Here is a 12001-nt window from a genome sequence, read left to right as displayed (position 1 = left end):
GACACTTTCCCCCCCTTCCAGTCCGGAAACTTTGCCCCCTTCCAGTCCGGACACTTTCTCCCCCCTTCCAGTCCGGACACTTTCTCCCCCCTTCCAGTCCGGACACTTTCTCCCCCCTTCCAGTCCGGACACTTTCTCCCCCCTTCCAGTCTAGACACTTTCACCCCCTTCCAGTCTAGACACTTTCACCCCCTTCCAGTCAGGACACTTTCCCCCCCCTTCCAGTCAGGACACTTTCCCCCCCCTTCCAGTCAGGACACTTTCTCCCCCCTTCCAGTCAGGACACTTTCTCCCCCCTTCCAGTCCAGACACTTGCCCCCCCTTCCAGTCCAGACACTTGCCCCCCCTTCCAGTCCAGACACTTTCACCCCCTTCCTGTCCAGACACTTCCCCCCCCCCCCCCCCCCAGGCCAATTTTCAGCTTTCAGTGCTATCACACTTTAAATGACAATTGCGCAGTCATGCAACACTGTACCCATATGAATTTTTTAGCATTTTTTTGAGACAGATAAAACTTTATTTTGGTGGTATTTATTCACCGCTGGGATTTTTATTTTTTTTGCTATGTAAATGAAAATGTCCAAACATTTAAAAAAAAAAAAAGTGTTTTTCTGATACAATTTTGCAAATGAATAATATTTCATTGTAAATCTTGGCCAAAATTTATTCTGTTAATTATCATTTTTAAACTTTTTTTTTTAACTTTTTATATTATTATTTATGCTTTTTTTTTGTAAATACTGTCACCCTAGCAGTACAGTGTTACCATGGTGACACTGTACTACTTGTGGGGGTGATGAAGATTTTTTTTTTTTTTTTTTTACACTGATTGCTTTTACACCCATAAAGAATGTAAAAGCAATCATTTCTCCTTCTCTCTGCCTGCATTCTTGCAGCAATTGAGAAATACTGTGCGAGCTGTGATTGGTCACAGCTTGTCACATGGTACAAGGCTATTGTGAATAGCCCTGTACCATGTGATCTCTGTGATCATTCACAGATTTCACACATAGTAAGCAATAATGTTAGAAGTGACATCTTGCTTACTACTCTGCATGTGATCACTGATTGGCCAATCAGTGATCACATGATCGGGACCTCACATAGAGGTCCCATCCGACAATCGGTGTTCCACTGTGTCCGGAGGACACAGCAGTCACCGGATCGTGGTGCTGAGCGCTCCTGGGGAGCGCGCACAAGCAGGGTGCGGGAAGGCCATCTATAAACAGCTACCCGACCCTGCACTGCCACCGCCCGGCCGTATATGTACAACAGCTGGACAGGAAGTGGTTAACATAACACCAATAAATTGATTTGTGAAGAAGGGGGCACACCCTGAAAGCTTGTCCTGAAAATTTGGATGGTAGTACCAAGAAAAAAAAAAAAGGATCATGGCCAGTACTCCCTGTATACTCACTCTAATTCCTTAATCCGGCTTGTTGGCAGAGCCGCCATCAACTCACTGAAGTCAGGACCCTCCAATTTGTTATGAGACAGGTCAAGTTTCTTCAGAGTCTGGTTATTCCTGATTCCAGATGCCAGGTCAGTGCAGGAGCAGTGCAAGTTATTGTGTGTCAAGCTAGAAAAGAAGAATGGCAATAAAATTGTTTTTTTTTTTTTTCAAAGAAGGGAACACAACCTTCTCATCCCCACAGAAAGAAAATTCACTGCGCTCTTAGGGTGTTAAATTTCTAGTTGGAGACCACTCAAAGGGAGCTGCAGAACGATGTGGACGGGATCCTCAAGGACAAAAGACCTCCAGGAGCGGTTTTGTAGGTGACTGTTTCATTCACACCTGGAGGGGCGGTAGCTCACAAATCATGGATCCATCTCAGTTCTCTCTGTAATAAATTTCCTCATTTTTACTAATTCTCTTAGAGTGTTGAGGTTCTAGTTGGAGACCACTCGATGGGAACTGCAGAATGGCATGGACATGTTCCTTCAGTAACGGTTTTTTAGGTGACGGTTTCATTCACACCTGGAGGGGCGGTAGCTCAGAGATCATGGATCCATCTCGGTTCTCTCTGTAATAAGATTCCTCATCCTTATTAATTCTCTTAGTGTTGAAGTTCTAGTTGGAGACCACTGAAAGGGAGCTGCAGAATGAAGTGGACAGGTTCCTCAGGGACAAAGACCTCCAGGAACAGTTTTGTAGGCGACTGTTTCATTCACACTTGGAGGGGCGGTAGCTCACAGATCATGGATCCATCTCAGTTCTCTCTGTAATACATTTCCTCATTTTTATTAATTCTCTTAGAGAATTGAAGTTCTAGTTGGAGACCACTGGAAGGGAGCTGCAGAACGGCGTGGACAGGTTCCTTCAGGAACGTTTTTTAGGTGACGGTTTCATTCACACCTGGAGGGGCGGTAGCTCAGAGATCATGGATCCATCTCGGTTCTCTCTGTAATAAGATTCCTCATCCTTATTAATTCTCTTAGTGTTGAAGTTCTAGTTGGAGACCACTGAAAGGGAGCTGCAGAATGATGTGGACAGGTTCCACAGGGACAAAAACCTCCAGGAACAGTTTTGTAGGTGTTTTATTCACACCTGGAGGAGCGGTAGCTCAGAGATCATGGATCCATCTCAGTTCTCGCTGTAATAAATTTCCTCATCCTTATTAATTCTCTTAGAGTATTGAAGTTCTAGTTAGAGACCACTCGAAGGGAGCTGCAGAACGACGTGGACAGGTTCCTCAGGGGCAAAGACTTCCAGGAACTGTTTTGTAGGTGACCGTTTCATGCACACCTGGAGGGGTGGTAGCTCAGAGATCATGGATCCATCAGGTGTGCCTTGAGGTTCCTTCAGGTGTGCCTTGGCAAAAAGTCTAAAAATTGCCCAAAACTTGTCTACAGGCCAGCAGGTGGAACAAGCCGGCCTTTTAGCTACACAAAGCCACAGTTTTAATTGTGCACCATGACGACCTTCTAGCCGCCGTCGTCCTGACAACCAATGACATCATCAGTTGATAAGGAGGATGTCAGCTGCCAGCACAGCATCCTAGTTTGACCCTCCCCCGCCCCTCTCCATCAATGCTGAGGTCACATTAGCTCAGTGATGGAGAAACATTGGAATACCAGTCAGTACCAGGGTGCAAAAGTGTATTTGCTTTGGAAGAATAAATCCCCTCTAACGTTGGGGGTCCTACATGTGTGGATGTTGCTGCGTTATATAAACTACTAGAATAGCTTTTCACGTTTTAGAATGTGGCGCCTCGGGACTGTCCATAATTTTAACCTCCCTGGCGGTATGATTATGTCAGGAATTTTGTACCAAAAGCGGTACCATTATTTTGCATGGAAATTTGGTGTTATGTATTGTAGGTCTGCAATTCTTAGTAATTACTTACTTAATAAATACTCATAAAAAATAATAATATAATAATAATAAATTTAATTCAATAATATAATCAAACCAAAAACACTGAAATGTGAAATAGAGCGCCAAGTTCGCACATCGCTGAGCAAAGTCGCAGAATCGTTTTCAGTGTCTGATGACGAATTTCCCCCATGAATCATTATCACTCAATTCTGCAAGTGGTTCTGATTTACTATCGCTGTTCTCTAGCCGGTCTAAAACCGATTTTGACGTAAAGGGACGCTTTTTGGGCGCCGTAGACTTTTCTAAGTTTCCAGGCAGAAAGAACAGTCAAAATGCAGGCAGGGCGCCGGACAAAGCACTCGGGACAAAATGTATGTGATATGCTTTGATACAGTAATGTTTTGCTATGAAATAATCGTTTTAAAAAAAGTCATTTTTTTTAAATTTTCAAATTTGCCGCCGGTTCCGGCGCCCGTACGTCCCGACGTCACAGGGACCTGAACACGGAAGCCAGATGCCGGCATCAGCCGGAGGAGATGGCCGGGGACGCTGCAGGGGACACATCGCGGGAGCGAAGGACAAGGTAAGTGCTGCAGGGACTCCCTGAGCAACGCTGCATGGTAAGTCCGAGTGTAGCTCGGGGTTACCACTTTTGGTACTGAAACTTTACCCCGAGCTACACTCAGGAATACCGCCAGGGGGGTTAAAGGGTGCCTCGGGACTGTCCATCATTTTAAAGGGTGGCTTGGGACTGTTCGTAATTTTAAAGTGTGCCTTGACTGAAAAAAGGTTGAGAAACACGGTTCTAGCATATTGGTTTGAGGAATGTCCTGAAGGTGCTTGTGCGCTGTCCCCCTGGGCATTTTTGTGGGGTCGCCGGCAGTGACACCATAGGGTTGAATTACTAAAGGTAAATAGACTGTGCACTCTGCAAAACCAGTTTCTCCTGAGCTTAGTAAATGTGCAGAAGCTCTGACTGTGAGGAACGCGGGTGCCCGGCCCCCGCCCTTCTCACCAACTTGTGACAAAGGACTGGCCAATCTCACACTGCGCTGTCCCTTACATAATGATTCTACTCTGAACTGCACCTTGCACAAAGACTTTCCAGCTTGCGGGACCACAGTCTAGATGCCAGCAGCCTGAGTGGCACCGGGTTCAGTTATTTCGCAAATAACCTGTTAAGCCACCACCGCCTTTAAGATCCCATCTCACATTCCAGCACTATAACGGAATATCCACTCACAGGGACTTCCATCTCGGTGATCAAGTCCCTCTTCAAAAATACAAGTCATTTTCCAGCCCCCTAGCCCTTTGATACCTGGGAATTCCTCAATTTCCCCATAGTGCTGCTGACTCCAAGTTTCATGCCCTAAATACACAGAAGCAGCTTCCAGTATCCCAAGTTCTCCCACCAAAGTAACTACCCAAGCCGCGTATGCAGCCAAATTGGTTGTTATGCTCTGTAAGCAATTGGGTTTCCTTTTAAGAACCATTCTACCCGTCAATCAGACCCTATGCCCACTCACTCCTCTAAGAGGTCTCTGTTCACACAAAAAGCCATCGAGACATTCCCTACCTCCGTCTTACTCTATACTGACCTCAAACATGAAAGCACATGACCATTCTTTCTTACGGAAATGGGTGGGTGACCTTAAGAGGACATTTACTCAACCGTACAAAGACCAAATACTTATTTTTGCCCACAAAGTCTCCATAGCTAGCATTTACCAAGCAAATGGATGGCATAGACTCCGTGGACGTCATCCAATATGGCGGCACGGACACATGCAATGGCCAGTAGTTCCCATGGGTGTCCATGATATTGTGTGTGTGTGTGTGTGTGTGTGCACACACACACACCGGCGGACTGTGTATGGCAAGCGGACCTTGTTCAGTATTAGAGGCTGCTGTGCGGGGCTGGACGTACTTGGAGCTTTGGCCGTTCTCTGTCTGGGGATGCATTCATGACTTCTGAATCCCAACTAAGGAGCACAGAGATCAGCTGGTTACAAAATGATGACATGTTGGTTCAAAACTCCACAGCTCTTAGATAAAATTGACCCCTGTATGCCGTCTCTTTACTGCAGATGGCACCAGGCTGAGGGCACCTCAATCCACATATTCTGGGAACGTCCTTCATTACGGAATTTCTGGACGGCAGCAACCATCATGATTCATTGGGTGATGGTGGCGTCTCTTGCCTACCCCACGTTACCCTAATGTCAGGGAAGTGCTACAAAAATTCTCTTCTGAAACACCTCCTAAGGCCTGCCTACCAGCCACGTGGATGAATTATTCTCCACCTACTATTGAGCACTGATTAGACCGAGTATCTGACATACAGTTGATGGAGCAGTTAACGGCTGACCTGAGAGATCAAATGGAAAAACATTTCTTCTGGACCCACTTGGTTCATGTATAAAGATGCCGGGGCAACGTGAGCCAACAGTACAGAATGACCCCTCTGGATGATGAGGTGCTGCACCCCCCTTTTCCCTCCTTTTGTCTCAAACGTGACTTCAATTTCATCATGCTTCTTCTCAGTCCCTCGTGTATGTTTCTTTCCTCCTATCGGAAAATGAAAAACTGGAAGTAGAGAGCTGGTTGCCCTGTGCATCATCCGGTTTGTTTTTGTTACCACCCATGAATTTTTATTGGTCTCTGGGATTCACTGTAGACATTTTTTAGATGACCTCTGACTCGTACCCTACCATGTTGCCTTATTCTCAGAGCCTGGGTCAAAACCTGGGCCTTCTGCAGTGACTGGCAGTGTTCTTCTTGCTGAACCACCTGGAATGCTGGACAGCTCTCTTGACAATTATTTGGATGACCCTACCTTTACCTTGTTTTCCATGAACCTTGAACCCCTTGCTGCTCCCATGAACTTCTTGATATAAGCCATGTCTCTGCACTTCCTGTTTGCCAGATTATTGTGCTCTCCAGCCAGTATCTCGCTCATTGCCTGATCCCAACCTGCGACTGCTCATTACTGACCTTGGCTTGTTCTCGACTACGCTTCCGCCTGATCCCAACCTGCGACTGCTCATTACCAACTACACTTCTGACTGATCCAACCTGCGACTGCTCATTACTGACCTTGGCTTGTTTACTGACTACGCTTCTGTCAGATCCCAACCTGCAACTGCTCATTACTGACCTTGGCTTGTTCTCGACTACGCTTCTGCCTGATCCCAACCTGCGACTGCTCATTACCGACCTTGGCTTGTTCTCGACTATGCTTCTGCCTGATCCCAACCTGCGACTGCTCATTACCGACCTTGGCTTGTTCTCGACTACGCTTCTGCCTGATCCCAACCTGTGATTGCTCATTACTGACCTTGGCTTGTTTACTGACCACACTTCTGCCTGTTCCCAACCTGTGATTGCTCATTACTGACCTTGGCTTGTTTACTGACCACGCTTCTGCCTGATCCCAACCTGTGACTGCTCATTACCAACCTTGGCTTGTTTACTGACCACGCTTCTGCCGGATCCCAACCTGCAACTGCTCATTACTGACCTTGGCTTGTTCTCGACTACGCTTCTGCTTGATCCCAACCTACGACTGCTCATTACTGACCTTGGCTTGTTTACTGACCACGCTTCTGCCTGATTCCAACCTGTGACTGCTCATTACCAACCTTGGCTTGTTTACTGACCACGCTTCCGTTTGATCATTACCTGCTTATACGCTACTGGATCTCCGCTTGCTCACCTCCTGTTAGGGTGATCCTGAGGACCACGAACTGGTGATAACATGCAGCAAAATCCATCTCCACCATCAGGGGCTCTGGTGAACACCGGTTGGTACTTAGACTCTGCACCTCTGATGATCCCCCTCCTCCAAGGTGACCTGCCTGTATCCCTATCCTGGTGGTTTCCACTGCTATAGCAACTGGTCTTTGCCAGCCTGACCCCTGATCATGACACCTATTTTGTTACCAATTGCTCTGCTCTCATGGTGTTGAAAATAAAGAATTTACAGAAAAAAAACATTTCATGCAATATTATGTTTTTTTTTTAAATGGAGTTCTATGTTCTGGGTGTACAGAGGTCTCAGAATATTGTTTCTATCATTCCTGTTCTACTCACCGTAGTTCCTCTATCCGGCTTGTTGGCAGAGCCGCCATCAACTCACTGAAGTCAGGACCCTCCAGTTTGTTATGAGACAGGTCAAGTTTCTTCAGAGTCTGGTTATTCCTGATGCCAGATGCCAGGTCAATGCAGGAACAGTGCAAGTTATTGTGTGTCAAGCTAGAAAAGAGGAAAGAATGGCAATAAAAATTGTTTAAAAAAAAAAAAAAAAAAAAAAAGGGAACACAACCTTCCTATCCCCACAGAAAGAAAATTCACTGCGCTCTCAGAGTGTTGAAGTTCTAGTTGGAGACCACGCGAAGGGAGCTGCAGAACGATGTGGACAGGTCCCTCAGGGACAATAACCTTCAGGAACGGTTTTGTAGGTGACGGTTTCATTCACACCTGGAGGGGCGGTAGCTCACAAATCATGGATCAATCTCGGTTCTCTCTGTAATAAATTTCCTCATCCTTATTAATTCTCTTAGAATGTTGAAGTTCTAGTTGGAGATCACTCAAAGGAAGCTGCAGAATGACGTGGACAGGTTCCTCAGGGACAAAGACCTCCAGGAACGATTTTGTAGGCATTTCATTCATACCTGGAGGGGCGGAAGCTCAGAGATCATGGATCCATCTCAGTTCTCTCTGTAATAAATTTCCTCATCCTTATTATCTGAGTGTTGAAGTTATAGTTGGAGACCACTGGAAGGGAGCTGCAGAAGGACGTGGACAGGTTCCTCAGGGACAAAGACCTCCAGGAACGATTTTTTAGGCATTTCATTCATACCTGGAGGGGCGGTAGCTCAGAGATCATGGATCCATCTCAGTTCTCTCTGTAATAAATTTCCTCATCCTTATTATCTGAGTGTTGAAGTTATAGTTGGAGACCACTGGAAGGGAGCTGCAGAAGGACGTGGACAGGTTCCTCAGGTACAAAGACCTCCAGGAAGGGTTTTACAGGTGACTGTTTCGTTCACACCTGGAGGGTCTTTAAAAAATTAACACAACCTTCCCATCCCCCCACAGTAAGCCAATTTGCTTTGCTCTTAGGGTCCTTGTTTGCCCACTGTAGCACTTTGGAGACCACTCTTCACTTCGGTTTAATGAGTTTATGTACTTTGTGCTCTTTTTTTGGGATGTATACTTTTTTTTCAACCTGGATGTGTGACGCTTTTATGGTGGGTTCACTCCGAGTAGGATGTTCACTGAGCCTTCCTTGTTCAAACTAGATGAATTAACCTTTGATGCATTGTAATTTGCTAGCTGTCCACCAGATGGCATCTAGGTGCACTGTCAAGCCTCCATTGGCCAATTAATCGGTCTAATTATTGTGGTCTGCTTTAAGTGGTGGCAATTAGTTCTTTGTACTGAGTTTTTCTCTTTTTCCCTGGTTCTGGGGTGTTTGGCCAGTTTTATGGCCTTCGTTGGTTGGCAACTGTCCAGTGGAGGTCGGAAGTGTCATCCTACGCAGGCGTCGGGATGTTGGCGACGTTGTGACATCATTGTAATTTGCTAGCTGTCCACGAGATGGTGCACTGTTGAGCCTCCATTGGCCAATTAATAGGTCTAATTATTGATGGAAGTGTCGTCCTACGCAGGTGTTGGGACAATGGCAACGTAGTGAGGTCATCATGACTCTGCTGACATTGTGATGTCATTGACATCATTTTTGGTGGGAAAAACCCATTACTTAATCGAACTGACTTGGTTTGTTTGTTGTGTGATGGGAAGGTGGGGTGGTGGCGTTGGAGCTTGCTGTGCTGAGACCCGACAGACATTTGTTCAGGCGATTGGCTGGCAATCTACCATAGGTTTCCCACCTTTATTCACATCAATGTTTTTTGATCTCTTTGAAGATTGGGATTCTTTATAGCCTTGGTTAACTGCTGCCGCCTCTACTTTTTGGTTTGAGAACTACAGTTGCAAGAAAAAGTATGTGAACCCCTTGGGATTACGTGGAGTTTTGCATGAATTGGGCATAAAATGTGCTCTGAACGTCATCTAAGTCACAACAATAGAAGAACACAGTCTGCTGAACATAATACTACACAAACATTAGATGTTGTCGTGGTTTAATTGCACATAACATGTAAACATTCACAGTGCAGGGAGGAAAAAGTATGTGAGGCCCTAGCTTAATGACTTCTCCCAGAGATAATTGGAGCCAGGAGTGAGCCAACCTTGACTCCAATCAGTGTGATGATATTGGATGTGTTGCTGACAGCTGTCCTGCCCTTAAAAAACACACACCTGATTTGGGTTTACTGGTTTCAAGAAGCACTGTCTGATGTGAACCATGCCTCGCAGAAAAGAGCTCTCAGAAGACCTACGATCAAGAATTGTTGACTTGCATGAACCTGGAAAGGGTTACAAAAGTATCTCCTTGAGCCTTGATGTTCATGTGTCCACGGTAAGACAGACGGTCTACAAATGGAGAAAGTTTAGCACTGTTGCTACTCTCCCTAGGCGTGGTCGTCCTGTAAAAATGACTGCAAGAGCACAGCGCAGAATGCTGCATGAGGTAAAGAAGAATCCCAGAGTGTCAGCTAAAGACCTACAGAAATCTCTGGCACATGCTAACATTTTTGTTGACACATCTACAATAAGGAAAACATTAAACAAGAATGGAGTACATGGGAGGACACCACGGAGGAAGCCATTGCTGTCCAAAAAGAAGATTGCAGCACGTTTGAAGTTTGCAAAAGAGCACCTGGATGTTCCACAGCACTACTGGCAGAATATACTGTGGACAGATGAAACCGAGATTGAGTTGTTTGGGAAGAACACACAACACTATGTGTGGAGAAAAAAAGGCTCAGCACACCAACATCAAAACCTCATCCCCACTGTGAAACATGGCGGAGGGAGCATCATGGTTTGGGGCTGCTTTGCTGCCTCAGGGCCTGGACGGATTGTTGTCATTGATGGGAAAATGAATTCCAGAGTTTATCAAGACATTTTGCAGGAAAACGTACGACCATCTGTCCGCCAACTGAAGCTCCGCAGAGGATAGGTGATGCAACAGGACAATGACCCAAAGCATACAAGTAATTCAACAAAACAATGGCTGCAACAGCACAGAATACGCCTTCTGGAGTGGCCCAGTCAGAGTCCTGACCTCAACCCGACTGAAATGCTGTGGCATGACCTTAAGAGAGCAATTCACACCAAACATCCCAAGAATATTGCTACACTGAAACAGTTTTGTGAAGAGGAGTGGTCCAAAATGACTCCAGATCGTTGTGCAGGTCTGATCTGCAACTACAGGAAACGTTTGGTTGAGGTTATTGCTGCCAAAGGAGGGTCAACCAGTTATTAAGTCCAAAGGTTCACATACTTTTTCCTCCCTGCACTGTGAATGTTTACATGTTATGTGCAATTAAACCATGGCAACATCTAATGTTTGTGTAGTATTATGTTCAGCAGACTGTGTTCTTCTATTGTTGTGACTTAGATGACGTTCAGAGCACATTTTATGCCCAATTCATGCAAAACTCCACGTAATCCCAAGGGGTTCACATACTTTTTCTTGCAACTGTATACAATTGAGGTAAATGTAGTATTATTTCCATCATAAAGGTTTCCTTTATTTGCAGGTTGATTGGTTTCATCTGATCTCTGCTTCTAATTTATTATCATTTTTTGTTTCAGTGTTCTAATTGGACTGGTATTTCTGGCCCTTTTTTGATGTACTGCCACTGTCATGGCGGTGATTGACAGTGTCCATCGAGTAATATTTTTTGTGATACCTCCATATGAATAGGTATTAAACTAAGGTTTGTTCTGCTTTAAGCTGTTAATCTACGATATTGGGTGGCAGATGATCTCTTTTTTTCATATTTTTGCAGTTTGAACTGTCTTTAAGTCCAATCGTTCCTTGAACCACTTCCCATCCGGCCCATGTACATAAACGGCCAGACGGGAGCAGTGCAGGAGTAGGTTGCCATTCATAAACTCACTCACATTTACAGCCTGTGTGCGCTCCCTGGGAGCGTACGGCACCGCGATACAGTGCTCGCTGTGTCCTTCAGACACCAATCGCTGTACGGGACCTCTGTATGAGGTCCTGATCATGTGATCACTGATTGTCCAATCAGTGATTACATGAACAGTAGTAAGCAAGATGTCACTTCCTGACATCATTGCTTACTACGTGTGAAAACTGTGAGGTCACATGGTACAGGGCCATTCACAACAGCCTTATACCATGTGACAAGCTGTGACCAATCACAGCTCACACAGTATTTCTCAATAGCTGCAGGAATGCAGCCGGAGAGAAGGAGAAATGATTGCTTTAACAGCCTTTATGGGTGTAAAAGCAATCAGTGTAGAAAAAAAAAAAAGGAAATCTTCATCACCCCCCACAAGTAGTACAGTGTCACCATGGTAACGCTGTACTGCTAGGGTGACAGTATGTTAAAAAAAAAAAAACAAGAATATAAAAAAGTAAAATAATGTAAAAAAAAAATTGAAAAATTATAATCTTTGGTTCTAAACTAATTTGGGTTATTTTTTTTTCTACTAAAGAGATCACCAAATACATTTTCAGTAAGGAGTTTATTCTCCTCTTCTTTATCTTTTTTGTTTGCATCCCTCCTCCCTTCTCTT

General features: G+C 45.1%; 1 protein-coding gene across 1 annotated transcript in view; it reads right to left on the bottom strand.

The window, feature by feature from the left end:
- The window catches only part of LOC149435424 (NACHT, LRR and PYD domains-containing protein 6-like), a 72618-nt gene that overhangs the window by 17672 nt on the left and 42945 nt on the right, over positions 1-12001 (bottom strand). The window contains 2 exon segments of the mRNA XM_089662668.1: positions 1418-1579; positions 7412-7573. Of these exon segments, the coding sequence (XP_089518794.1) occupies positions 1418-1579; positions 7412-7573 (324 nt within the window).

The sequence above is a fragment of the Staurois parvus genome, unplaced genomic scaffold, assembly GCF_062004578.1.
Source record: "Staurois parvus isolate SC_StPar_1 unplaced genomic scaffold, SC_StPar_1.0 ptg001517l, whole genome shotgun sequence".
In the NCBI taxonomy this organism is placed as follows: domain Eukaryota; kingdom Metazoa; phylum Chordata; class Amphibia; order Anura; family Ranidae; genus Staurois; species Staurois parvus.
Note: the sequence above shows the minus strand (reverse complement) of the source record. Positions and strands in the feature narration are given on the sequence as shown.